Source organism: Dama dama, chromosome 11 (assembly GCF_033118175.1).
Source record: "Dama dama isolate Ldn47 chromosome 11, ASM3311817v1, whole genome shotgun sequence".
Classification (NCBI taxonomy): domain Eukaryota; kingdom Metazoa; phylum Chordata; class Mammalia; order Artiodactyla; family Cervidae; genus Dama; species Dama dama.
In genome coordinates, this window is record NC_083691.1 from 2,404,948 (window position 1) to 2,432,643 (window position 27,696).

At 57.0% G+C, this 27,696-nt stretch overlaps 1 protein-coding gene across 5 annotated transcripts in view; it reads left to right on the plus strand.

Annotated features, from left to right (window-relative positions):
• The first annotated feature begins 4,770 nt into the window (after positions 1–4,770).
• Positions 4,771–27,696, plus strand: part of SARDH (sarcosine dehydrogenase) — a 68,545-nt gene continuing 45,619 nt past the window's right edge. The window contains exons 1-10 of one of the 5 annotated variants that reach the window (XM_061154209.1): positions 4,771–8,315; positions 8,957–9,037; positions 9,525–9,679; positions 10,232–10,593; positions 11,627–11,805; positions 13,179–13,358; positions 14,051–14,174; positions 14,338–14,438; positions 26,033–26,137; positions 27,316–27,445. In XM_061154209.1, the coding sequence (XP_061010192.1) occupies positions 10,260–10,593; positions 11,627–11,805; positions 13,179–13,358; positions 14,051–14,174; positions 14,338–14,438; positions 26,033–26,137; positions 27,316–27,445 (1,153 nt within the window). In that variant the 5' untranslated portion in view covers positions 4,771–8,315; positions 8,957–9,037; positions 9,525–9,679; positions 10,232–10,259. The remainder of the gene's footprint in view (positions 8,316–8,956; positions 9,038–9,524; positions 9,680–10,231; positions 10,594–11,626; positions 11,806–13,178; positions 13,359–14,050; positions 14,175–14,337; positions 14,439–26,032; positions 26,138–27,315; positions 27,446–27,696) is intronic. The other 4 variants (XM_061154206.1, XM_061154207.1, XM_061154204.1 and 1 more) reach the window with 4 other exon arrangements.

Below are 27,696 nucleotides of genomic sequence, written 5' to 3' on the forward strand. Positions count from 1 at the left end.
GGAAAATGATGCCAGGCCACCAACCAGCTGTCTCCAGGCTGGCCGAGGTCACAGGTTTCCTGTGCAGCGTCCTGTGACCACCCCCCAGCAGCTCTCAGAGGCGGCCATCTCTTCCTCTGTTTGGATGGGATGCAACCCCCAGCCCTGCTACCTGGGCGTGTCCTTCACCTCCTGAGCCTGTTTCTTTATATATACATGTTGGAGATAAAAAACAGTTTCTCCGGAGGGTCACTCTGTGGCCTGTGACCAGAGAAAATCAGAGTAGTACAGCCTGGACTTATTCTTCCCTTACGGGGATGGAGTCTAGGGGCAGTGGTGCAAGGTGGCTTGGTGCACCCACCCCCCCCCCCCCAACCCCAGACTCCTCTCATCTTCAGCATGTACTTCCCTCTTCATAGTTGCCTCATGGTCCAAGGTGGCTGCTAGAGCTCCTGCCATCAAGGCCGTGAGCAGACACAAAAGCTGACACAGCAGTCCCCCTTATCCTGCTCACCCAGGGCTTGGGCATGTGGCCAGCCCTGGCTGCACGGGAGGCTGCCAATGCAGGACCCGGGCTGGGTGTACAGCCTGGAGAGTGTTGGGTTCTGCTGCTGCAGAGACGTGACCAGACAGGCCCCGCCTCGGGGTGGTGAGGGTCAGGCGAGACTCGGAGTCTAGCGCACATCTGGTGCTCAGCAGGTGTCAGGTTTTATCATAAACCCAGAGGGGAGCTCAGATGTTTGAGGTGACACAGCTGGAGGGAGTGTGAGGTTCCCCCGTCTCTGGTCTCCAGAACCTGGCTCAGGCTGGTACCCTGATGATCTGACGGGGGCCAGCCCCTCTCTGAGAATCTCTCAGGCCCGAGTCCCCTGAGAGGCCCAGTGGTTTCCACACTGTCTGCAGACTGCAACCTCTAGTTCCAAGTTCTCATGTCCACATGGTGAAGGAACGGCCTGGACCCTCACTGACCAGCCCCTGGGCCAGCACTCAAGTTGCCCTGAGCCGGGGCCGAGCAAGCTTGGACAGCCCTGGAGAAAGCTCCTGGCCGCCCGAGGGCAGCTGTGGGTGAACCTGGGGCGCTGGGGGCTGAGGGGCCTTGGGGAGGGCACCAACAGCGCCTGCCGAGGGGTCCTGACCGGAAAAGGGTGGGAAGCCCCCGCCCTGCTGGAGGGGCTGCGTGTGGACCGGGTGGAGGCCAGCAAGGAGCAGGGCCTGCCTGCCCGAGGCCACCCCAGCAGCAGGCAGGAGCAGTGCTGCCCCCGGCCGTCGAGGGCGGGCCGCCACGGTTATCCTGACAACCGTGGACTTGCCTCGGGCAGGGCCGCCGTGGAGCCCGCTGCGGCCACAGTTGGAGAAACGCCTGCTGAGCGAAAGGTGGAAACAGCCCATTTCTGCGCGAGGCAGACGCCCGCCACCCCTGCTCCCCAACATCCAGCACGGGAGCCCACAGAAGAGAGTGGGAGGCTGAGCTTGAAGGAAGGGGCCCGTCCCGGAAGGGAGAGCCCGGAGCAGAGCAGCCTCAGGAGCCAGCGCTGGGGCAGCCTCTCAGCTCTCTGGCCGTCTGCAATGGGGACCTGGGATTCTAACACATGTGACATCAGCCATAGGTCCTACAGGCCAGGAGCCAGAGGTGGATACCGGCACAAAGCCGAGATCTCAGATAAGTCCCCCATCATGAAAAGGAAACTAACGCGCGTGGATCCAAACAAGATCGCAGATCAGGACAAATATTTTCATGTGCTTTTTAAACTTTCTGGAAGTAAAACGATGCATGAACCCAGAATGGTTAACCCTGGGCTTCAAAGATAAAATGAAAACCCCCTGGGTAGCAAGCAGAAGGTGAAGAGCCTGACGGGGAGAACAGCCTGGATTTGCCTTAGACCTCCATGGGTCACCGTGCCCGAGGCTTCGAGCTTGCCAAGTCTTCCAGGTATAAGGCAGCAAGTAGACTATTTCCAACCCTCCACACCTCAGGGACTGTCCTGTGTGGGAACACTACCTGGACCACTGTCCAGGGCCAACCCTGCACCTGATGAATGGGAAACTTCACCCCAGGATTTGGGGTGGGGAGGATGTTGAACCTCTATCTGCAGGAACACGTCAGACAAAGGGAAGATTTGATTACAGAACCTAATACAATACAGTGATGCTCAACCCCGTCACCAGAAATAATGCATGTCAAAACGATTTCAGCAAAGACAGCTGGGAAGAGACAAAGGCGGGCGGTGGGAGGCAGCAGAGGTACACTGGTCTCATCTTTTCCAGGTAAAGTCAAGCTCTAGTGTTGAAACCTGGAAGGGAATAGAGGCGTATGCAGGTTTAATAGCATGAAGATGATCTCCACGAAAGGAAAGATGATGGACTGAAACTGGAGAGGGGTGAGAGAGGAAGGCTGGGGAAGGGAAAGTGGCGCAGTCTCGGCTCACGGGAGAGAGATGACGGATCCTGCCTGAGAAGAGGCTTGCTATCTTCGCTGGAGGTGTGTAGGTGGGAGGTTCTCTGTTGCTGCCACAAGTTACCGTAACCGTGGTGACTCGGAGCACTCGCGCTGTCGACTTCCAGCTCTGTGGGCTGTCGAAGTCCCCACAGATTTCCCTGGGTTGACAGCAAGGTGCTGCGGGGCCTGTTCTTTTCTGGAGGTTCTAGGGGAGAGTCCATCTCCTTGCCTTTCCGGCTTCTAGATGCTGTCTGCATTCCTGGCACCTCAGCACCCCCATCCCAGTCTTCAAAACCAGCGCAGTTGCCTCTCCAACCCTTCTGCAGTCACATCTCTCTGTCCCCCTCTGACCACAGCTGGGGAAGATTCTCCACTTTTAAGGACACACATGATCAGATGGTCCCACCCACATAATCCAGGAAAACCTCCCCCTCTCAGGGTCCTCCACTTTTATCACACCAGCAAAGTCTCTCTTGCCAATGAGAGGTCACATGGTCACAGGTGCCAGATGTTAGGGCGTGGACATCTTCACGGGGCCACTATTCTGCCTGCAGTAGTAGGCTGGATACTCTGACCAGTCTTGCTGGTAAACACAACAGAAACGGTGGGAAAATATTTATAATTTCATCAATGAGCTGGTCATGAAGAAGGAACACACAGATGCCAAAAGGTAAGTGAGGGCAGGAGTCCAGAGAGGTCAGCTGGCTCCCTCCCTAAGGGCATTTGCCCAACTGAGGAAGCCTGACTGCCAGTCCATAGAGCCTGGCTGGGATGGGGAGAGGGGACAGAACCTAAGCCTGACTGCCAGTCTGTGTGCCTGGCTGGGATGGGGAGAGGGACAGGACCCAGATCCCTCCACACACCAAGTCTAACAGGCGAGCTCTTTCCTCATGCTGGGACCCCACTGGGCCTGCCCTTAAATGTCAGGATGAAAAGAAACACACCCACCGCCCCAAACCACAACCACGAGACGGCACAGAAAATTCTTTTTCCTGGATCTTGACAATGACTAGAGGAAACAGCCAAAACTTCCTTGCGAACACGGATTATGGATGGAACTGTGTCCCTCCCCAAAAGGCGTATTGAAGTCCCAGTACCTGTGAATGTGACCTGACTTGAAAATGAGGTCATTGCAGTTCCCACTAAGAGCCCTTGGTGCAGCCAAAATAAAATATTCAGATGGAAAGTAAGTGGCCTCCATTTGTAAAAAAAAAAAAAAAAAAAAAAAGTAATTTTTCCAAGTAGAAAATTACAAATGTATTAAATGTGCACAAATTACAGGGTTTTGAAATTACAGCTCTGGTTCGGATGGCTGTCTTAGGGGTGGCTGGTTCCCACGGCTGGTGGCAGAGTGGGTGGCAGTGGGGAGCTTTCCTGATAGGATTTTATGAGTTTTGTGGGTTAACTCAGACTCCTGTTCCTTCATTGCAAGCTGATGCATTTACTTTCCTTAACAATTTAGTCTGACCCTTCGCTCTTCCTAGAAAAGGAAACCCCACGCGCGCACAGGAGATCTCCGTGGGTGCGTCGGGACGGGCTGGCGCCGGCTCACAGGCACTGAAGGCTCAGCCTCTTCCCAAGTCCGTGTTCTATAGCATCCTTCTCGTCAGCGGCTTCAAACTGGCCCTCATGGGAGCATTTTCAGCAGAAATCGGCCAGTGCCGCCCACCTGGAGAGCCAGGTGTTAAAACATTTAGGGGCACCCACTGGAAGAGGTGGCTCACTAACAATAAGCTGAAACAGTCCTGGAGGTTAATACACGTCACGTGGCCTCAAAATCCACAGAATAAACACGGAATTAAGTGCGTGGGTCCCAGTCACAGAGAGGGGCGCTCACACAGCGCTCAGACAGCCGACAGTACCGTCAGGAGACTGCCAGGCGCGTGTCCGTGGGGAGGACAGCAGGAGAACCAGGCAGAGCCGGGCCGTCGGTCCCGGGGGGCGTCCACCTCCCTGCCCGGATGCAGGTCCCGTTTGGGGGAAGGTCCCTGTCCTGGGGCTACGTCCCCAGTCTGTGGGTCCCGCTGTCCCGTGGTGTCATACTCACATATGGCCACCAGGGGCGATGTTCCCCGCGGAGGCCCAGCCTCCACCGACTGCCTGGATCTCGGTGCTGGACCTGCCCGGGGAGGGGGCTCAGCGGCCCGGTGCTCAGGTGAATGCCCCACGTCTGTTTCCATCACAAATACCGTTGGAAGCAAATGACGGAGTGCAGCAGGAGCCTCGAGGCTCTGGCCCGCAGCTGCCCACACCCACCCACTGTGTGTGCCGTGGTGGAGCCCGGGTGGCCACAGACCCCTGCCCTCCACACCTGCCCTCCGTGGGAGGGGCGCCCACCTGTCTCCCTGGAAGGACTGCTTCCTCCCAGATGATAAAGCATTGTCTTCATGAAGTCATGGGCAGGGAGTTGATTCATTATTATTATTTTTAAGGTTCTTATTGGAAAAACAAAATCTTGGCAGTGCCAAGGCAGCCCTTAAACATTGCTCTGGAAACTCCCCTGGGTCTGGCGCCTGCCCGCTGGCTGTGTTCTGCCTCAGCCTGCTCGTCTTTGCAATGAACAGCGTGTTCTGCCTCCTCTGAGAGGACACACACGAAGCCCTCAGCAAGCTGAAGCCCTGCCCACCCCCATAGGTGCCCGAGGCTGGGAGGGCCCTGGGTCCAGGGACCAGGTGCGGCTGGGTCACGCGTTGCCAGGTGTCGTCAGATTGTTACTCAGTGTCCCTCTTTTGCCCGGCGCCAAGCAGAGCTCCACGGAGGAGCTTCCCCTCCCCCCTGCCCACGCCCCCGCTCCCCCCTGGACATCTGCCCATTCAGAGGGTGGTCTGCAGACTCTTCCCTCTGCCCCGGGAGCCTGGCCAGCAGGTGGGGGTGGAGGCCTGGCTGGGCATGTGAAAAGGGCCAGCCTAGGCCAGAAGGAGGCATCTCAGGGCTGATAATAATCTGCAGAGAAACTTGCAAAATTCTCTGAACCCGACAGGGCAAGGGTTATAGTCCTTAGTTTCCAGCTGGGGAGACTGAGGCTCGAGAGACCAGCCCAGATGGTGCAGCAAGCTGGCCACAGGCCCCTGTCTCGTGTCTCTGGCTGGAGCCCAGCTGCCCGGCACCCACCTCTCCCAGACCCAGGCAGAGCCTAATGGATGACAAATTCTACAACTCTGACCCAGCCCTTCAGCCACCCCTTGTCCAAAGTCCACCGGGACTGTGCTGCCTGCTTGCTTGGGACAATTTTGCAACAGCTGCTTATCTTTGAGCACGGAGCCAAGAGAGGGCTGGGCTGCCCGCCGTGGCCTGTGTCCTGGGGCTGCAGTGAGCACGGCGTCCCTCACCTGTGCACCCCATGTCCTCCGAGGACCTCATCACGCTGCTCTCTAGCCCTCTCTGACCCCTCCTTCCCCCCATGCACGGAGGACAGCCCTGCCTCAGGTGGCGGGGCCAAGCCTGCTCTCCACTGAGTGTCCGGGCTGGTGACCTCCCTGCCCTGGGTCCGAGCACTGCCGCTGGGGAGCCTCTCACTGGTGGAGCCAGCCTTCCTCCAGAGGGATAAAGGGAGTGGGTGAGAGTCTCTGTCCCCGTGATGGGGACTGACAGTGGCAGCAGCAACCAGGAGGTCAGAGCCCTCTGAGGCCACCTCCTCTGAGATGCCCTCCTGGGTTTCTGCTGAAAAGAAGGACAGCTTGCTCAGGATCAGTGTCATCACAGCCAGCCTCGTGGCTGCCTTGCCCCTTCCTGCCTCTCTTCTTCCTGGTTCCTGAGCCCCCAAGGGCAGGGACTGGGTCCTGGTTGACTCTGGGTCTCCCAGCAGTGTTTTGCATACAGTAGGTGCTCAGTGATGGCTGGGTGGCATCACCGACTCCATGGACATGAGTTTGAGCAAACTCTGGGAGTTGGTGAAGGGCAGGGAAGCCTGGTGTGCTGCAGTCCATGGGGTTGCAAAGAGTCAGACATGACTGAGTGAGTGAACAACAAAAGTGCTCAGTAAGTGTGGAGGAGAAATTGGCAGAAGACTTTGGACACTCCGTGGGAATAAGAGCACAGATATTTGTGTTGATCACAGCAGTGTCTCTCCTGTATCACTCCCTGTATTAGCAGCCAATATTACTACATTGTTCATTGACCGAAATTTCAATGTTGCTTTTTTTGATCCAGTGGAAGGAAGAAGTCCTATTTTATCTCAGCACCTATTCTGACTCTTAGCACATTCAGAGGTGGACATACTTATTTGCTCCAGATTTCCTCTGGGCATCTTCCGCCTGAACACAAACCAGATGCCCTAGACCCAGGGGTGGACTGCAGGCTCTGGTCTGGCTCCCCACTAGCTTGCTGTGTGACCCCAGGCAAGCTGACTCCCCTCTCTGGGCCCTGGTGCCCCTGACGGTCAGATGGAGGCCGGCATCCCTGCCTTGGGAAGCTGGTCGCTGTGCAGCGGGTAAGCGGGGGCTCAGGGGTGGCCCACCCAGCAGCTGAGGCATCCGGGAACTCCGAAGGGCAGAATGCAGATGGGCACTGTTGGGTGGCCAGGAGTGGGGTTGGGGGCAACCCGGACTTCTGCCTCCGAGGGCAGCGAGCACCCCTTTCCTGAGGGTGAGCAGCTGAGGCTGGACAGGCAGGTCCGTGCTGAGGCCCTGGATTACCCGACTGAGGAGCGCCAGCCCAGCCCAAGGCTGCTGCTGACCCAGCGCTTCCCGCCCGCCTGGCGGTGCTAAGTGCCTTTCTGGTGCGGGAAGCATGGTGTGCCCGGGCAGACGGGTGTGCGCGGGTTCACCTGCGGAACCAGTGACCCCCGTTTAGGGATGAGGAGCTGGGGTGCATGGGCGTGCATGGGCAGACCGGTATGCATGGGTGTGCACGGGCAAGTGTGCACGGGCAGATGGGTGTGCGTGGGTTCACCTGCAGAACCCGTGACCCCTGTTTAGGGATGAGGAGCTGGGGTGCACGGGCGTGCATGGGCAGACGGGTATGCATGGATGTGCACGGGCAGGTGGGTATGCATGGGTGTGCACGGGCAGGTGTGCACGGGCAGATGGGTGTGCACGGGTTCACCTGCAGAACCCGTGACCCCTGTTTAGGGGTGAGGAGCTGGTGTGCATGGGCGTGCATGGGCAGACAGGTATGCATGGGTGTGCACGGGCAGGTGTGGACGGGCAGACGGGGGTGCGCGGGTTCACCTGCGGAACCCCGAGACCCCTGTTTAGGGGTGAGGAGCTGGGGTGCACGGGCATGCATGGGCAGACGGGTATGCATGGGTGTGCACGGGCAGGTGTGGACGGGCAGACGGGGGTGCGCGGGTTCACCTGCGGAACCCCGAGACCCCTGTTTAGGGGTGAGGAGCTGGGGTGCACGGGCGTGCATGGGCAGACAGGTATGCATGGGTGTGCACGGGCAGGTGTGGACGGGCAGACGGGTGTGCGCGGGTTCACCTGCGGAACCCCGAGACCCCTGTTTAGGGGTGAGGAGCTGGGGTGCACGGGCGTGCATGGGCAGACGGGTATGCATGGGTGTGCACGGGCAGGTGTGGACGGGCAGACGGGTGTGCGCGGGTTCACCTGCGGAACCCCGAGACCCCTGTTTAGGGGTGAGGAGCTGGGGTCACCTGCCCCACGTGCAGGCTTAGCAGGGCCTCCGGGTTCGCAGCTCCGCTCTGCTGCCCTCAGCACGGCCTGTTCCGCAGCTTCCCGGCCAGCTGGCCTCCGGGTGGTGGGCGGTGCATCCTGCCCCCGTGGTGGGAGGGCCAGGGGGCTGGCGGAGGGCCTCCGGGGCTAGGGCAGGAGGGGGGCAGGGGCCGCCCCGGTTCCTGTTTGGCTGCTGCTGGGAAGGAAGGAGGTGACGGCACCGTTGAAGCCGCTGAGCTGGGCGCTGGCAGGCCCTCGGGGCCTCGGAGCTCTGCGGCCAGCCGGAGGTACACCCCTTGGGAGGGCAGGGCCCGGTCCCTCCCCTGGGCCAGCGGGGTGGGACAGGCCTGGAGTGGGCTGGGACTCCTTTTGCCTCTGGCTGCAGGGACCCTCGGGCTGGGCGGACACAACCACGGGACTCTGTGTGTGGGGCGGGGGCCTGTGCACCCTCCCAGCCCACCTTCTCCTGGCAGAAGCTGGGTCTGATGCCTCCCTCACCACCCCTCCTCCTACTGCCTTCAAGGAGGGCGTCCCTGGGGCCCCACCCCCTCTGTCTGACCCCCAACCCTGGCAGCGATGGCCAGGCTGCTGACTCGGCTGGGACAGAGCTGGGGGGGGGCAGGAGAGGGGGTCGATGGTGAAGCGGCTGCCCTGGCCAGAGGGCACCAGGCTGTCCCTGGGGGTGGGGGCCGGCCCGCCCGGGTGGGAGAGCAGGGCTGGCTGCAGGCGGGGAAGGGGCACTTGGCAGCTTCCCAGGCCAGAAGCCTTGGAAATGGGGCAGCAGGAGGGAGGGAGGAGGCCAGGCCGGGGCCGGGCAGGTGTGTGCTGGGCTATGCCGCATGGCCTGGTTGGTGGGGGGGGGGGGGGGGCGGGTGCCCGGCCCTGGGAAGGTGTCCTGGGCAGCCACGTGATGCCAAGTCTCCACCAGCAGGAACCACTGCTGGAGGCTCCCGGCAGAGTAGGGTCATCCAAAGGCCACAGGGACGTGCAGACGTGTGCCTGGGAGCAGGTAGGCAGAGCTGACAGAGGGACTGGGGGGCCCTGCCCTGCCCTCCAACTTCTCCACACCCGGAGCCCTGCCATCACCCCTCCCCGCTCCTCCTCCTGCCCCCAGGCCCCAGGCGGGAGGGGGGTCACTGGTGGGGGCGGGACAGCCCTGACCACCTGGGAGCCCTGGGTGGGGGGAGGGGTGGGAAAGGAGGAGGCAGTGGGCCCCCCCGGCCTCTCCACCCCCAAACCAGCCGCGAGAGGTCAGGAGGGGGCAGGACAGCCAGCAGGCTCGGTCACACGGTGGCCCTGTGACCTTGGTCAGCTTTGCCAGCTTCCTTGGGCCTCAGTCCCCCACCCAACCCAGTGAAACGGGGACAACAGTCGTCTTGACTTTAGAGCAGAGAGAACGCGTGTTCCCAGCTCGCCATGTACAGCAGAGGCTTGAAAATGCAAGTGGACTTCGTTCATTGATCGGCTGATTGACACCGTCACGGTTATTAATGCAGGTGCAGGAGTCCCCCCAGGACCGCAGTCTCAGCCACATCCCTCTGACCTCTCCTGCTGACCCACAAGTGGGCCCGGGGCCCCTCAGAGCCGTCCTGTCCTCCCCTCCGGGACCCTCCCCCAAGGAGACCTCACCTGCACCTCATCTCCTTAGAAGGTGGGCTCCGCGTCACTGTCTTCTTATAACTGTGAGGGTCTTCTGGCTGGGGAGGGCTGGGAGGGCTTCCCGAAGGAGGAGGGAGGCAAGGTGAGCCTTGCAGGCTACTGCGAGGCTGCCCACCCTCTGGATTCAAGATGGCCCAAGGGAGACGGAGGCCGACCCCACTGCCTTCCTCACTTTCTGCCTTGGGTCCTGAAGGGCTGTGGGGGCCAATGTGGCAGAAATAACTTCTGTGTGGGGTTGAGACGGGAGTTCCCCCGGAGGGCATGCTGAGTGTAGGCTGGAGAGTTGCGGGTCCCGGCCTTGTGACCCCTGCCGCCCCCACTGTGGTCCTGTCTCAGCATGAACACCGTCCACTTCCCCCACACCATGGTTGCCCCTGGGCCCAGCCGGAGCCTGAAGAGTAGAGACCCTCGTAGACCTGGGCCAGACAAATGCAGGGCGCACATATGCCATGGGTGGGCGGCAGGAGGGAGGCGGGGAGGTCGCAGCGTGGGGGCTCCAGGACCCACTGCTCCCACACTCAGGCAGCCCTGGCTCTCTCCACAGCTCCCCACAGTGCTGAAGCTGAGTTCCCATGGCCACGCTGAGCCGAGCCCTGCGTGGCGTGGCGGCCACCCGTCCTCGCCGGAGCCCTGCTCCAGGCCGGGGGCTGAGACCCCTGGCGAGCGGGGCTGGCCCCAACTCTGAGAAGAGTGTGCCGTACCAGTGGACCCTGAAAGAGGCACAGGACACCTCGGCTGCGGCCCGGGGCCCAAGCCGGCCCCTGCCCAGCACAGCCAGCGTGGTGGTCATCGGCGGGGGCAGCTTGGGCTGCCAGACCCTCTACCACTTGGCCAAGCTGGGTGTGAGTGGAGCCGTGCTGCTGGAGCGGGAGCGGCTGACCTCCGGGACCACCTGGCACACGGCGGGTAGGTGTCCGGGCGCAGGCGGGGGCAGGAGGGAGGGGCCCACCCCCGACTGGCCAGCGGGAGGCCTGCTGGAGGCAGCTGGGCCGGAGGCAAGGCCGTGGGGGGCAGGGGCGGGCTTGGTCTGAAGGTGGCCCTGCATGTCCCTGAGTCCCGGCAGAGCTGTGGTGGGAAGGAGGGAGTGGACGTTGACCATGGACCCGGCGGGGAGAGGGCAGAGCTGAGGCCGGAACTAGGGGCCTAGGAAGCTGTCTGCTCAGAGGAGAAGCCCTTTCTCCGGATGGAGCCCCCAGGATGAGGGGCCTCCACGGGTGCAGAGGACGGACGGGGGTGGTGAGGCAGAGAGGCGTCCTCCGTGGGCACCACGATTCCCACACCTGACCGGTGGGCACTCCTACCACGTGCATGTCCCCAGGGCAGCCAACCTTCTGCCTTAACCCTGTGTTAAGATGGGCAGCGTCTGGGGCAGTCTCCCCGCTGTGGCCGATACAAGCATGACGGCGCTGACCGTGGAGCCGGGGAGAGGTTCACACCGCACCCGTCACTGCCCGCGCCGTCTCACCATCCCGTCTGGGCCTGCACGGCCTGTCCCCCCACGGTCACTTCTCCCCGGGCCAGCTGCTCCCCAGGCTCCGCTCAGAAGGGGGCTGCTCTGCTGGGGAACTTCAGTCGGTCCCGGGATCCTGTCACGACCTGCCCTGAGATCCTGGGCACGGAACCATTTGGTGCCCCCTTAATGCCACCGTGCAATAGTCCCGCCTGCCTCCTAGGGCCGCCGTCACCCCGTGACCGGCTCCGCCCACCCAGGTGCCTGATAAAGGGGGCCTTTGGTGTTGTCCGTCTCTGAGCTGCCCAAGGGCCGTGTCCTGGAACTCAGCGTTGCCCCTGTCGTTTCCTGCTCATCGGCCTCTCGGGGCTCTCTCGATGGCCTGCAGGGACACTTCAGGCCCGCAGCCTGATATTCGGGAGCCCTGCCTGCTGGGGGAAGGGGGTGCAGCCCCTCAGCGAGGGGCTGACGGCGCCCCCCGCCCACCAGGCCTGCTATGGCAGTTGCGGCCCAGTGACGTGGAGGTGGAGCTCCTGGCCCACACGCGGCGAGTGGTGAGCCGCGACCTGGAGGAGGAGACGGGGCTGCACACGGGCTGGATCCAGAACGGGGGCCTGTTCACCGCGTCCAGCCGGCAGCGTCTGGATGAGTACAAGAGGCTCATGTCGGTGGGTGCACCCCCGCGGCCGGGGGTGGGCAGCGTAGTGCAAGGGAGGAGACAGCGGATGCAGGTTCGGGCATCGTGCTGCCTCGGCCGGCTGGGCCCCCTGTGACGGGCGGCTTTGCCTCCGAGCCTCGGAATTCTCACCTTTGAAATGGGATCGAGCAGAGAAGCACGGTTCTGCTGAGCCTCGGAGGCAAAAGAGGCCCCGTGGATGGGGGTCGCCACCATGCACGGTGCTACTGGGCGTGAGGCTGAAGGATGAAGCCGCACTGCCCAGGAGGCAGGGACCACTCTTCCCCCAGCTCTGCCGGAGAGGCTTAGGGAACACAGTTGTTGGGGAGACAGCAGAGAAAGCCTTACACCGTGGAAGGCCTGCTGTTGGGGTGGAGAGTTGGTTCTGCACCCAGAGCAGCCAGGGCTGGCCCCTACTATCCAGGTCATGGAAGAGAGAGGTTTCTCCAGCGATGCATCGGTTATTGGGCACCAACTGAATACTGGAGAGCAGAATTGGCTGCATGGGTAGCAAGGGCGCATTGTCACAGGGATGCCGAGTTCCTCTGAGTGCCCAGGCGGCAGTTAGGAGCAGCTTGCTTCGTCACAGGAGGGCGGGGGGGTCTCTGGGGTCAGGAGGTGGTCTTGTTCTGCCTTCTCCCACCACCTCTTCCGCACACTTACTCACTCATCAGCTGGGACGGAGCCCCCAAAGGTGACCCGTCAAAACTTTCAGCTCAAGTTCGGAGCCAAGTCTCTGCCACTTCTCACTCAGGATGCTCCGAGAGGGAATCTAATTGGCTCAGTTTATGTCTAGTTGAGCTGGGGAAGGAAATGGCAACCCACTCCAGTATTCTTGCCTAGGAAATCCCATGGACAAAGTCTGAGCCTGGTGGGCAAATCCATGGAGCCTGACTCGACTTAGCCACGGAGCACATCTCTGGCTGGGCAGAGCCTGTCCTGATGGGCGGATAGCTGCGGACACTTGATTGGCTGCCTGTCGGCCAATGAAATGCATCAGGGGTGTGGCCTGCCAAGCAGTTGGGTCCAGGGACAGAGGACCCTCTGGTCTCTAGGGAGCTGATCTGACCAGCACATCTGGTTCAGGCCCCAAATATCAGACCCATGGGGATTACTTTTATTTATTTACACAGTAGGTCCTTATGTGCCCGGGCCCCAGAGACTGCTTCCAAGCACTGCACGGGTTCCTTACCCTTCCTCGGAGCTGGCCCAGGGGACAGGAGCTTCCCCCCTCACGGCTCAGGGTTCCTGAGGGTGCCAAGGTCAAAACTGGGCCCCTGGAGGCCCAGACGGGGAGGCGAGTGGCTGGAAGGATTTGCCCCCTACGCCCCCACCCCAGGCTCACTTTCCTCTGGGTCCCCCTAGTTGGGCAAGGTCTATGGCATCGAGTCCCACGTGCTGAGCCCGGGAGAAACCAAGGCTTTGTATCCGCTGATGAACGTGGAGGACCTCTACGGGACCCTGTACGTGCCGCACGACGGTACCATGGACCCCGCCGGCACCTGCACCAGCCTCGTCCGGGCCGCCACCGCCCGGGGGGCGCAGGTATGACCGTCTCCCGGCCCTGGATCCCCCGCTCCGAGCCTGCCCCTCCTGCCTAGGAACACGAGTTCCCTCTGCGCTGAGACCACGGGATAGCCGGGACCCGAGCCCCTGACCCGCTCCTGCCCAGGCCTGCTGGCTGCCTCTGGTCTGTCCATGATGTCCACTTTCCCTGGAGGCCCCACCCTGCCGGAAGAGCGAACCTGCCCCAAATCTCTTCTTGTTATTTTTTATCTTCGTCTCAAGTCCACACGTAGTTGTAGGAAAAATTAGAAAAGACAGATAAGCAAGGAAGAAGACACGGAAACAGTTGAAGAAAGAAGAAAAGAGAATCACCCTGAGGTCCCCAGTGTTGACACTCTAGTTTTACTGCAAGTATTTTTCTCTGAAGAAGTGAACGAAGTGGAGCTGAACTGAACTTCATGTGACGTTTTAACCACAAGCATCTGTCAGTCACTTGAGCTCTCCTTTTTCTCTTTAAAGTCCCTGTTTAGGGGGACAAGTTCTCCAAGTCCAGGAGCCCGGAGTTAGTTGCCGCCCTGTGGTCACCCCCGTGTCCCCGAGGGGGCCATATGAAGCCTGCCTGAGCAGAAGCAAGGGTCCCGGGCCCCGGCTGGGCCGGGGGCAGTGAGAGGGTGGGCGGTCAGCCCTCCGAGAGCTGACGTGGCTTGGAAAGCAGCTCCTCTCACTCCCAGGTCATCGAGAAGTGCCCGGTGACCGGGATCCACGTTCGGACAGACGATTTCGGGGTGCGGCGGGTCGCAGCCGTGGAGACAGAGTTCGGCTGCATCCGGACCCCCTGTGTGGTCAATTGTGCAGGTGGGAAGGCGTTCCCTCTGCCTCCTGAGGGCCACCCTGACTGCTGCCTAAACCTGGCCTTGCTTGGGGGGGGGGGGTGTGACCCGGGGGCGCCCTGTGCCCACCTGGCTGGCAGCCCCTGCCAGATGCCGGCAGGGCTGAGCTGCCTACGCTCTGCTTGCAGGAGTGTGGGCAGGCGCTGTGGGCCGGATGGCCGGCGTCAAGGTCCCGCTGGTGGCCATGCACCACGCCTACGTCGTCACCGAGCGCATTGAGGGCATCCAGGTGAGTGGCTGGCCCCCGGCCCCACATCAGGCTGTGGCGGCCCACGGGCCTGGCTCTGACCCCACACACGCAGGTGGCTGGGCGTCAGTGGCCCATCTGTAAAACGGGCCTCCTCGTGACTGGACGCTCTGGGAGGCGTGAGGACGAGAGGAAGTTGCACCTGTTACCCGAGGGTCCCCGCCCCCCGCCTTCATGGCACGGCTCCTCACTGACGCCCAGCCTGTTGGGCTTGGCGTGGCCAGCCTGACGTTTGCCGTGTCCCGCGCCCCAGGCGTTCCCGGGAGCCCCTGAATGTTCGCAGGTCCCCAAATATGCTCTGGGTGCCAGTCTCGGAGGACACTGAGCCATGGCCCTGGGAACCTCCCAGGGAGCCCTGGAGACCCTCTGCCAGGGGAGGCGGGCGGGGGGCAGGGAGAGCCGTGGGCCCCCTGTCTGCTCCCGCCTCCCTTTCCATCTCCCCCTCTCCTGCCCTGGGAGCTGGGAGCTTCCTGTCGCTGACCACGCTTCTTTCCCTCCACGCATCTCTCCCTTCTCCTCCCGCCTCCATCTCATCCCCGCTCTGTCCCCCCGTCCATCTCTCCCTCCGTCCACCTGTCATTCCTCCACTCACTTCTTCCTCTCTGTCCATCTTGCCTCCCTGCCTCTGTTCACCCCTCCTTCCATCCCTCCCTCCCTTTAGCCCTTCATCCATCCACCCATCCACCCATCTGCTGATGGACCTGTTCATCCGTCCATTCACCTGTCCATCCTTTCTCCCCTGTATCCATCCGTCCGCCACTCCCCCTACCCATTCCTCCATCTTCCATCCATTTATTAACACGTGTAACCAACCCACCCTCCCCGCCACCCTCTCTGTCAAACATTGACTGGATAAGCTCTGTGCTCCAGGCCCTGTTCTAGAAACTGGGGCCGTAACAGAGATAAGAACCTAGTTCTCGCCCAGGTGAGCTGGCAGCGGGAGGGTATGAACAAGTAAATATACTTATTTATTTTAAAACGGGCTGACAAGCACTGGGGCTCCAGGGACCCACAGCCTGTGGACCAGGGCGGTGCCCTGGCAGAGACCACGTCCGAAGGGTCTCCTGAGACGTCTAACGGGGGGCAGAGGAGAGATGAGAGGAGGAGGGAAAGGTGCAGGGCACAGCGGCTGGGGAGGAGCAGACGGTTGGAGGCAGGCCTGGGCACGCGGGTGTGGGTGAGAGACGGGGCTGACCCTGATTAGGGCCAGGTCCCAGCAGGGAGGGTCCCGGGAGCCTCGCCCCTGCCCTGGATGAGCCTGGCTTCCCTCGGGTCACCGGGCTGGCCGCTGGGTGGGCCCCGTGGTGAAGGGGGCAGGGAGCTGGGGCGGGACTGAAGCCTCTGCCCTCTCCCGCCCCCCTCTTCCGACACCAAGTTCCCTTACTCATGGATGGGCTTGATACGATCCAGCACATCCCTCCTGAGGGCTGTGGTGTGCATACACATGTGAGGCGCTGGGGAAAGAGGAGGTGTCCGTGGGACGAGCCCCCGGCCCTGGTTCCGAGGGAAATATCTCCGGTGGCCACCAGGGGTCACCTTCTGACCGCTGTGGACTGTAAAATTAACCTTAAAGTGAAAGTCGCTCAGTTGTGACCCATGCTTTGCGACCCCACGGACTATACAGTTTATGGAATTCTCCAGGCCAGGATACTAGAGTGGGTAGCCTTTCCCTTCTCCAGGGGATCTTCCCCAACCCAGGGATCGAACCCAGGTCTCCCGCCTTGCAGGCGGATTCTTTACCAACTGAGGCACCAGGTAAGCTGTGGACCGGGGGCCGGGCTAGAACTGGGGACGGGTCTGGGGCAGAGGAGGGCTGTATCCTGGTGGGGAGGAGGAGGGTCACAGGGCATCCATGGAGCCTGGGATGGGGCCTCAGCCTCTCCGCGCCCCGATGCACGTGATGCCTGGCTTTGAGGCAGCTTCCGGGAGAAGCAGGGCAGCGTGGACCCTCCCTGAATTTTTAAGATCAGCAGCACGCTGGGGTTATTCATGTTACTCGGAAACACTACCCTCTCCCAGAGACCTGTGTACCTCTGGGAACCCCAGGCTCCGCCCCAGGGAAGGGCCACCAGCCCCAGAAACTCTTAGACTCTTTGTAGGAGCAAAGAGGAGGTTTGGGGCTGGGGGCCAAGTTCCCCATGTTGCCCTCCACGTGGGGAGTCTGGGAGGCCAGCCTCTCCTGAGGTCACACCTGGACAGCCTGAATCTGGGAGAGGAACGGGCCCCTGACCCTGACCTCCCACGTGGTCTGACCCCTTGGTGAGTCAGAGAACAAGCTCGTTTAGGCCAAGGCAGCTCCTGTAATCGGGCTGTGGGGCTCATGCTGGGAGGTCCCTGACACTCGGGCCTGTTTCAGGAGGCTCCCTGACAGCGGACAGGCCTGCACTACGAGGGGCTGACTGCCCAGGTCTGGGCCTCATGGTGTTGGGGGCTTGGACGACCCAGGCTGCTGGTGAGGGTTCAGGGATCAGCCCCCTGGACCACATGCCCTTCTTCCTCCTTCCTGGGGGACCAGGGGGCTGTGCTGCCCCAGGGACCCCAGTTCCAAGAAGCCGTGCCATCCTGGGTCCTAGCTGAACGCTGTCCTCGGCTCCTCTGTGACCTCATCCAGGGACCTCTCTGGATCTGGTCTCTGCGTCCATCAAACATGGTGGCCTGGACGCTGTGTGATGGTCTGGCATCCCCACTGCCTTCTACCTATAGCTCTGTTGCGGCAGAGCCGTGGGAAAAGGCCCAAGTTCGGGGTCTGCATTCCGACCCCTCCACTAGCCAGCCAGGCGAGCTGAGGTGCTGCCAGAGCCTCAGTTTCCTCTTCTGCAAAATGGGTTTAAAACTGTTTAGGGCTGTGCTGAGGGAGGAGCCAAGCAGTGGGCTGAAGGGCTGAGCACAGTGCCTGGCTCATCGAGGTGAGGACTGCGTGACCGTGACAGAGGACAGGGGATAGTCGCGGGGTGGTCCAGCCAGCAGGCGCCTCAGAGAACTGGGAAGCCTGGAGCCACCAGGTGGGCTTCCTGGAGGAAGCAGCAAGTGGGATTTGAATGAGGTGAGGCCAGGAGCAGCGGATGGAAGGGGACGGGCTGGGATAGGAGGCAGTCATACCAGTGGCACTGGGGTCGCACCTGTAGGGTGGGCTTCCAGATGGAGGGGGCAACGAAGGTACCCCGTAGACTCCTAGGGCGGGGCTGAGCCCGTGCTGGGCTCTCTGTGGCCGCAGGGGCCTTGCAAGGCAGGGAAGGGGGGACGCTGATCCTGCCGGACAAACGCAGGCGCTGTCCTGACCACCAGGTATCCCCAGTGTCCTGCTCTGCGGAGCTCCAGCATTTCGTGGGTTTTGTTTTTTGGGTAGTAGAGACAACAGAGATAATGAGATCACTGGACCTGAAGCGCTTGGTTACTGAGAACGCCCCATGCGGCTCCTGGCCGCGGCTCCTCGGTGCAGACGTCCTTGCTGCAGTGCTCAGAGGGGCCACGCGGCGCGCAGGCCAGAGTAGGAGGCAGGGCCCCTGCCGGCTGGTCCCTTCTGGTCGCTCCGTGTCCTCAAAGATGGGGTGGAGGGGTCATGTCTGAGGACTCCATCTCCAGGGTCGGGGGCGCTGAGAGCCAGCTCAGTGCCCGGGACCCGTCGGGGAAGTGAGTCTTCCCTCACTCCCGCTTGCTTTCTGAAACAATTTTACTTTCTGTTCATTCACTTATTGGTTAAATCAGGAGTCAGTATTTGCAATCTGATGGCAATGAAAACACTGTTAGCTCGTGAGCAAGCAGCGTCCAACATTTTGTGTTTCCTGGAGTTACTATTAATAAGTGCGTTTTCCCAGCTGTTCAGCTCCCAGTGTAGCTGTCATTAATTCTTCCCTTCTATGTGGCTCAAGGGTAAAGAATCTGCCTGCCGATGCAGGAGATGCAGGGGATGCAGGTTCGATCCCTGGGTCGGGAAGATCCCCTGGAGCAGGAAATGGCACCCCACTCCAGTATTCTTGCCTGGGAAATCCCACGGACAGAGAAGCCTGGTGGGCTACAGTCCATGGGGTTGCAAAGAGTTAGACATGACTGAGTAACTACGTATGCATGCATCTACCTATCATCTATCTATTATCCATCCGTCCATCTATTATTGATCACCCGCCTGTTATTATTAGTCACCTGTATCTACCAGGTAGCTGTCATTGATCCATCCGTCCGTCTATTATTGATCACCCGCCTGTTATTATTAGTCACCTGTATCTACCAGGTAGCTGTCATTGATCCATCTGTCCATCCATTATTGATCACCCGCCTGTTATTATTAGTCACCTGTATCTACCAGGTAGCTGTCATTGATCCATCCGTCCGTCTATTATTGATCACCCGCCTGTTATTATTAGTCACCTGTATCCACCAGGTAGCTGTCATTGATCCATCCGTCCATCTATTATTGATCACCCGCCTGTTATTATTAGTCACCTGTATCTACCAGGTAGCTGTCATTGATCCATCCGTCCATCTATTATTGATCACCCGCCTGTTATTATTAGTCACCTGTATCTACCAGGTAGCTGTCATTGATCCATCCGTCCGTCCATTATTGATCACCCGCCTGTTATTATTAGTCACCTGTATCTACCAGGTAGCTGTCATTGATCCATCCGTCCGTCCATTATTGATCACCCGCCTGTTATTATTAGTCACCTGTATCTACCAGGTAGCTGTCATTGATCCATCCGTCCGTCCATTATTGATCACCCGCCTGTTATTATTAGTCACCTGTATCTACCAGGTAGCTGTCATTGATCCATCTGTCCTTCTATTATTGATCACCCGCCTGTTATTATTAGTCACCTGTATCTACCAGGTAGCTGTCATTGATCCATCCGTCCGTCTATTATTGATCACCCGCCTGTTATTATTAGTCACCTGTATCTACCAGGTAGCTGTCATTGATCCATCCGTCCATCTATTATTGATCACCCGCCTGTTATTATTAGTCACCTGTATCTACCAGGTAGCTGTCATTGATCCATCCGTCCGTCCATTATTGATCACCCGCCTGTTATTATTAGTCACCTGTATCTACCAGGTAGCTGTCATTGATCCATCCGTCCGTCCATTATTGATCACCCGCCTGTTATTATTAGTCACCTGTATCTACCAGGTAGCTGTCATTGATCCATCCGTCCATCCATTATTGATCACCCGCCTGTTATTATTAGTCACCTGTATCTACCAGGTAGCTGTCATTGATCCATCCGTCCGTCTATTATTGATCACCCGCCTGTTATTATTAGTCACCTGTATCTACCAGGTAGCTGTCATTGATCCATCCGTCCGTCTATTATTGATCACCCGCCTGTTATTATTAGTCACCTGTATCTACCAGGTAGCTGTCATTGATCCATCCGTCCGTCTATTATTGATCACCCGCCTGTTATTATTAGTCACCTGTATCTACCAGGTAGCTGTCATTGATCCATCCGTCCGTCTATTATTGATCACCCGCCTGTTATTATTAGTCACCTGTATCTACCAGGTAGCTGTCATTGATCCATCCGTCCGTCTATTATTGATCACCCGCCTGTTATTATTAGTCACCTGTATCTACCAGGTAGCTGTCATTGATCCATCCGTCCATCTATTATTGATCACCCGCCTGTTATTATTAGTCACCTGTATCTACCAGGTAGCTGTCATTGATCCATCCGTCCGTCTATTATTGATCACCCGCCTGTTATTATTAGTCACCTGTATCTACCAGGTAGCTGTCATTGATCCATCCGTCCGTCTATTATTGATCACCCGCCTGTTATTATTAGTCACCTGTATCTACCAGGTAGCTGTCATTGATCCATCCGTCCGTCTATTATTGATCACCCGCCTGTTATTATTAGTCACCTGTATCTACCAGGTAGCTGTCATTGATCCATCCGTCCGTCTATTATTGATCACCCGCCTGTTATTATTAGTCACCTGTATCTACCAGGTAGCTGTCATTGATCCATCTGTCCGTCTATTATTGATCACCCGCCTGTTATTATTAGTCACCTGTATCTACCAGGTAGCTGTCATTGATCCATCCGTCCGTCTATTATTGATCACCCGCCTGTTATTATTAGTCACCTGTATCTACCAGGTAGCTGTCATTGATCCATCCGTCCGTCTATTATTGATCACCCGCCTGTTATTATTAGTCACCTGTATCTACCAGGTAGCTGTCATTGATCCATCCGTCCGTCTATTATTGATCACCCGCCTGTTATTATTAGTCACCTGTATCTACCAGGTAGCTGTCATTGATCCATCCGTCCGTCTATTATTGATCACCCGCCTGTTATTATTAGTCACCTGTATCTACCAGGTAGCTGTCATTGATCCATCTGTCCGTCTATTATTGATCACCCGCCTGTTATTATTAGTCACCTGTATCTACCAGGTAGCTGTCATTGATCCATCCGTCCGTCTATTATTGATCACCCGCCTGTTATTATTAGTCACCTGTATCTACCAGGTAGCTGTCATTGATCCATCCGTCCGTCTATTATTGATCACCCGCCTGTTATTATTAGTCACCTGTATCTACCAGGTAGCTGTCATTGATCCATCCGTCCGTCTATTATTGATCACCCGCCTGTTATTATTAGTCACCTGTATCTACCAGGTAGCTGTCATTGATCCATCCGTCCGTCCATTATTGATCACCCGCCTGTTATTATTAGTCACCTGTATCTACCAGGTAGCTGTCATTGATCCATCCGTCCGTCTATTATTGATCACCCGCCTGTTATTATTAGTCACCTGTATCTACCAGGTAGCTGTCATTGATCCATCTGTCCAGCGTTATCTCTGTCCCTACAGCCCCACCCTCATGATCAGTCCCCGTTTCCCATGCCACGCTTGTAAACCATGATTTATTTATCCTTTCATCAATGAAAGGGTTTGCATTGTTTTCACTTTTTGGTTGCTGTGAATTATGCTGCTGTGAACACTCATGTACAAGATTTGTGTGGACACATGTTTTCCTTTCTCTTGGGTAGATACCTTGAAGTGGAATCGCTGAGTTACAGAGGAACATTGCTAACTCCATGTTTAGCTTTTTGACTGTCAGACTGTTTGCCAAAGAAGCTGCACTGTTTTACATTCTCAGCCTCAGTGTGTGAGGGTTCTGACTTCTCCACATTGTCAGCAATATTTGTTACTGTCTAACTTTTTCTTTCTAGCCATCATCGTGGGTGTAAAGTGGTATCTTGTAGTTTTGAGATGCATTCCTCTAATGATGTCAAGCATCTTTTCATGAGCTTATTGGCCTTAGGTATGTCTTTTTTGGGGAAGCTACTATTAAGACACTTTGCTCATTTTTCAATGGATTGTCTTTTTTAATTAAAAAAATTTAAACTTTTTTGGATGCATGTAATGTGGGATCAAACCTGTTCCCCCTGCATTGGAGAAGTGGAGCCGTAACTACTGGACCACCAGGGAAGTCCCTGGACTGTCTTTTTATTAAATTGTTTTTAATTTTTACAGTACAAGTTTCATACTTCTTTCTTAAATTCACTTTTTTTAATTAATATTTTTTGGAGTATCGTTGCTTTGGGCTTCCCTGGCAGCTCAAACAGTCAAGAATCTGTCTGCAATGCAGGAGACCCAGGTTTGATCCCTGAGTCAGGAAGATGCCCTGGAGAAGGACATGGCAACCCGCTGCAGTGTTCTCAACTGGCGAGTCCCATGGAGAGAGGAGCCTAGTGGGCTACAGTCCAGGGGGTTGCAGAGTCAGCCTTGGCTGAGTGGCTAACACATCGTTGCTTTTCACGTAGTGTTAGTTCCCGCTACACGGCAAAGCGAGGCAGCTATGTTGTTGTTCACTCGCTAAGTTGTGTCTGACTCTTTGTGATCCCCTGAACTGAAGCAGGCTCCTCTGTCCTCCACTGTCTCCCAGAGTTTGCTCAAATTCGTGTTCATTGAGTCAGTGATGCTACCTAACCATCTCATCCTCTGCCGTCCCCTTCTCCTGCCCTCAATCTTTCCCATCATCAGGGTCTTTTCCAATGAGTTGACTCTTCCCATCAGGTGGCCAAAGTATTGGAGTTTCAGCTTCAGCATCAGTCCTTCCAATGAATATTCAGGACTGATTTCCTCTAGGATTGACTGGTTGGATCTCCTTGCAGTCCAAGGGACTCTCAAGAGTCCTCTCCAACACGACAGTTCAAAAACATCAATTCTTCAACACTCATCTTTCTTTAGAGTCCAACTCTCACATTCATACATGACTACCAGAAAAACCATAGCTTTGACTAAATGGATCTTTGTTGGCAAAGTAATGTCTCTGCTTTTTAATATGCTGTCTAGGTTGGTCATAGTTTTTCTTCCAAGGAGCAAGTGTCTTTTAATTTCATGGCTGTAGTCACCATCCGCAGTAATTTTGGAGCCCCCAAAAATAAAGTCTGTCACTGTTTCCACTATTTCCCCATCTATTTGCCATGAAGTAATGGGACCAGATGCCATAATCTTAGTTTTCTGAATGTTGAGTTTTAAGCCAACTTTTCCAGTCTCCTCTTTCTCAAGAGGCTCTTTAGTTCTTCTTCACTTTCTGCCATAAATGTGGTATCATCTGTATATCTGGGATTATTGATATTTCTCCAAGCAATGTTAATTCCAGCTTGTGCTTCATCCAGCCCAGCGTTTCTCATGATGTACTCTGCATATAAGTTAAATAAGCAGGGTGACAATATACAACCTTGATGTACTCCTTTCCTGATTTGGAACCAGTCTGTCGTTCCATGTCCAGTTCTAACTGTTGCTTCCTGACCTGCATACAGTTTTCTCAGGAGGCAGGTCAGGTATACCGGTATTCCCATCTCTTTCAGAATTTTCCACAGTTTGTTGTGATCCACACAGTCAAAGGCTTTGGCATAGTCAATGAAGCAGATGTTTTTTTCTGGAACTCTCTTGCTTTTTCGATGATCCAGTGGATGTTGGCAATTTTATCTCTGGATCCTCTGCCTTTTCTAAATCCAGCTTGAACATCTGAAAGTTCACATACTGTTGGAGCCTGGTTTGGAGAATTTTGAGCTAAATTACTTTGCTAGTGTGTGAGATGAGTGCAATTGTGCAGTAGTTTGAGCATTCTTTGGAATTGCCTTTCTTAGGGATTGGAATGAAAACTGACCTTTTCCAGTCCTGTAGCCACTGCTGAGTTTTCCAAATTTGCTGGCATATTGAGTGCAGCACTTTCACAGCATCATCTTTCAGGATCTGAAATAGCTCAACTGGAATTCCATCACCTCCACTAGCTTTGTTCGTAGTGATGCTTCCTAAGGCCCACTTGACTTCACATTCCAGGATGTCTGGCTCTAGGTGAGTGATCACACCATCATGATTATCTGGGTCATGAAGATCTTCTTTGTACAGTCTTTCTGTGTATCCTTGCCACCTCTTCGTAATATCTTCTGCTTCTGTTGGGTCCATACCATTTCTGTCCTTTATTGTGTTCATCTTTGCATGAAATGTTCCCTTGATATCTGTAATTTTCTTGAAGAGACCTCTAGTCTTTCCCATTCTACTGTTTTCCTCTATTTCTTTGCATTGATCGCTGAGGAAGGCTTTCTTATCTCTCCTTGCTATTCTGTTTCTTTGATATTCTTCATCAGGAAGTTCTCTTCTGTTCCTAGATATTAAGTGTTTTATGTTATATGTTTATGTTATATGATGAAAGTGTTTTCACCTGTCAAATACTTTTTCTGCATCTATTGAAATAAATTAGTGCTTTTCACCCTTTATGGATAATGGTATATTACACAAATTGATTTTCAGGTGTTAAACTAACTTTGCTTCCCTGAAATAAATCCCATTTGGCCATGGAATATAATCTTTTTTCTATGTTGCTAGATTCAGTTTCCTAGTATTTTGTTAAGGATTACTGTTGTTCAGTAGCTCAGTCGTGTCCGACTCTCTGTGACCACATGGACTGCAGCACGCCAGGCTTCCCTGTCCTTCACTGTCTCCCAGATATGCTCAATCTCATGTCCATTGAATCAGTGATGCCATCCAACCATCTCATCCTCTGGATATTTGCATCTATATTCATAACTGTCACAGTTTTCCCCCCAAACATCTCAACAGATCTGTCAAACGGTAATATTTTCTGCATATTCAAAGAGCAGAGAGATCAGGTAAAGTCTGCAAGCTGCACGCCCCTCCCCGAAGGGCTCTTCGTCCTGATCTTCATTAGCCTCTGCAGCGCGGCCACCCTGGGATCTGCCTCACCCATCTTATGTTTGTATCTGCTGCTCTCTGCGTCACTTACTGAGAAGGGTACTTGGGGAAATAAATGTTTCTGTGTACATGAATGCTCAAAAAAAAAACTTTATTCTTTCTTACACTCGATAGATGAGGAACTCTGACTTTAAAGTCATCTTCAGAATTTGCTGGACTTTGCCCCAGGTCTTCCAGCCTCCAGGGCTGCTGTTTCTTTATTTAGGACCCACCTGCTCACTTATGTCCCGATGGTCCATTCCAACACGGCCTCCATGCAGGCCTGGTCCAGTCCCGGGGCTTGGTGGGCACTCGTGGGCCCTTTAGGACTGAGATTCACAATCTTCAATCTGAGAAGTCATGTTGGCTTTTTGCCTTGACTTTCCTATGACTCCATTCTCTCTGTGTTCTCTTCCCGGAGCCCCTGGAAGGTAGATGTCAGACCTTCAGGATTGACTTTCTAATTTCCTTACTTTGTTCCCTTTCCTGATTTCCATGCCTTCATGTGTTTAAGCTAATACCTGGGAGATGTTCTTGGCCTTATCCAGTCCTTCTGTCAAACGCCCTTCTCTTTGGTGAGGGACCTCGGCATCAGTGTCTCCAAAAGAATCTTCAGTCTGTTGTCGAGGGAGGATGGCAGCCCACTCCTCACCTCCCTGGAGCCTGGGGGCCTCTGGGACCTTTTTCACCAGAGACATGTCCGGGGGCCTGTGGGGCGGGGCTTGGGCCTGGAGGGTACGGCGTCTAGACAGAGGGCCTGGCGGGCACGACGTCTGGACGGAGGGCATCCGGGTCCAACGGCTTTGAGGAGACCCTTGTCCAACCTTCTGTTCACATACACACACACGCTCTCTCACACGCACACACATGTGCATACTCGTGCACAAGCCCACATGCACACACTTACACACTCATACAGACGTGCATACTCGTGCACATGCCCACATGCATGCACAGACTTACACACATGTGCTTGGCCACCGCAGGCAGCCTGGGCCTCTGCAGACTGGAGGGGACTAGGGACAGAGGCTGGCAGACTTTCCCTGGCCCCCAGCCCCAGGTGAGGCACGCCCCCCCACCCACTCTGCACCCCCCAGGCTGGTGGAGCTCTCTTTGCTGCTCTCTGTGGTTACACCTTCGCACTCCCCCACCCTCCCCACATCTTTGCTGCCGTTTTACGGGGTGTGAGCGGGGCGGTCTGTCCACTGTGTGACCGAGGCCCCAGGTCCACCGTGTCCTCAGGGTCCTACAATGAGGAGGAAGCACCGTGGGCCCCGCGGGGTCTGTGACCCCTGGTGGAGGTGCTGGGCCCACTGGCGCGCCCGCCGACCCCGAGGCCTCTGTGCTCTGCCCTCCAGAACATGCCCAACGTCCGCGACCACGACGCCTCCGTCTACCTCCGCCTGCAGGGGGACGCCTTGTCTGTGGGCGGCTATGAGACCAACCCCATCTTCTGGGAGGAGGTGAGACACCAGGGCTCGAGGGCGGGGCGTGGGGCTGCGTCTCAGAGCGGAGACGCCCTTTTCCGGAGACCCCCATCCTGGAGCTCTGCCCCCACCTGAGAAGTGGCAGGTCCCCCGTCCCACGAGGTTGAACCCATATTTCTCCAGCCCTTAAGAACCTGGCATGCAGGCAGATACAGACGCGGGGCAGGTGGAGGGAGGCCTCAAAGCAGCAGAAGTCAGAGGGTGCAGACTATACAGTGGGGACTCCAGCAGATGATGAAGGCATGTAAGCCCTCTGCCCGTCAGCAAGCCATCCCACACCCTCCCCTGCCCGCCGTGGCTGTAGCTGTGTCTCCCTCAGGCCTGGGCTGCTCTCCGGGCAGCTTCTGGGGTTCATGCAGGCCCAGAGCCCCCCTCAGCACCCTCAGCCACTTCAGCCACGTATGGGCCACGCCAGCTCCCTTATTCATGTGTTTAGTCTTCAAATTGAGCAGTAAAATGACTCCTTTCGGCCAGATACTGTTTTACTTTGGGGAGAAAGAGGATGACCGAGATAAAAATGCCCATGCCCAGAGGCCTGTATTCTGGTGGGGAGACCCACGATAAACAAACAAAGCAATCACACAATTTGAGATGGTGATCTGAACCCTGAGTGAAGTTAACAGGCTGAGGGTAAGCCTAGCAAGACTGATGTGGAAGGGTCAGGCAGGGCTGGACGGGGGTCTGACATCTGAGTGGACCCTGCAGAGGGAGGATGGGGAGCAGCTCACCCGCGGAGGGGAGGGCCCTGTGGTCAGACCAAGCTTGCTCTCCTTGAAGAACCAAAGGAAGGTCAGCGTGGCTGTGGGTCCATGGTGGACGTGGGCGGGGCCCGCTCATGTAGGGTTTTAAGAGACACAGAGTCACAGTGGGTCTTGGGGGGCTCGAGAGCAAGAAAGGGCCTGATCTAACTTGGGCGAATGGGGTGGAGGAGGGCAGCAAGCAGGAGGCCATTGCAACAGTCCCGGGCAGAGCAGGTGGGCCTGGGCCCAGGCGGGAAGGGGGAGCAGACAGGCCCTCTGGGGGGTGGGGGAGAGGGAGACAAACAGGGGACCGTCTAGACCGTCAGCACCTGATGGAGACGCTGGCCAGGCCCTGCCCGGCTCCTCACTCCGGGGGGGCGGCTGGCACAGCGCAGGTTCCCGCCATGTCCCCAGGTATTGGACAAGTTTGCCTTCGGCCTCTTCGACCTGGACTGGGATGTGTTCACCCAGCACATTGAAGGCGCCATCAACCGGGTCCCCGTGCTGGAGAAAACCGGGATTAAGTCCACGGTCTGCGGCCCCGGTGAGTGGGGGGCCCGGAGCTGGCGGCGGTGGGAGCTGGCTGCCCGCAGAGGCGTGGCCGGCCCGCGCTGCGTCCTGGGCAGGCGGCGCTGTACGTCCTCCTCCCTGCAGGTGACAGACGTAAGCTCGTGGGGGGCAGACGTCTGCCCCGGGCCCCCAGCCAGGCCTCCTCCTGCCCACCTGGTGTAAGCCCCCAGGGGGCCCGCCGGGGCTCAGTCCCCGCTTGAATTCGGCGCTTCAGCTGTAAGACGG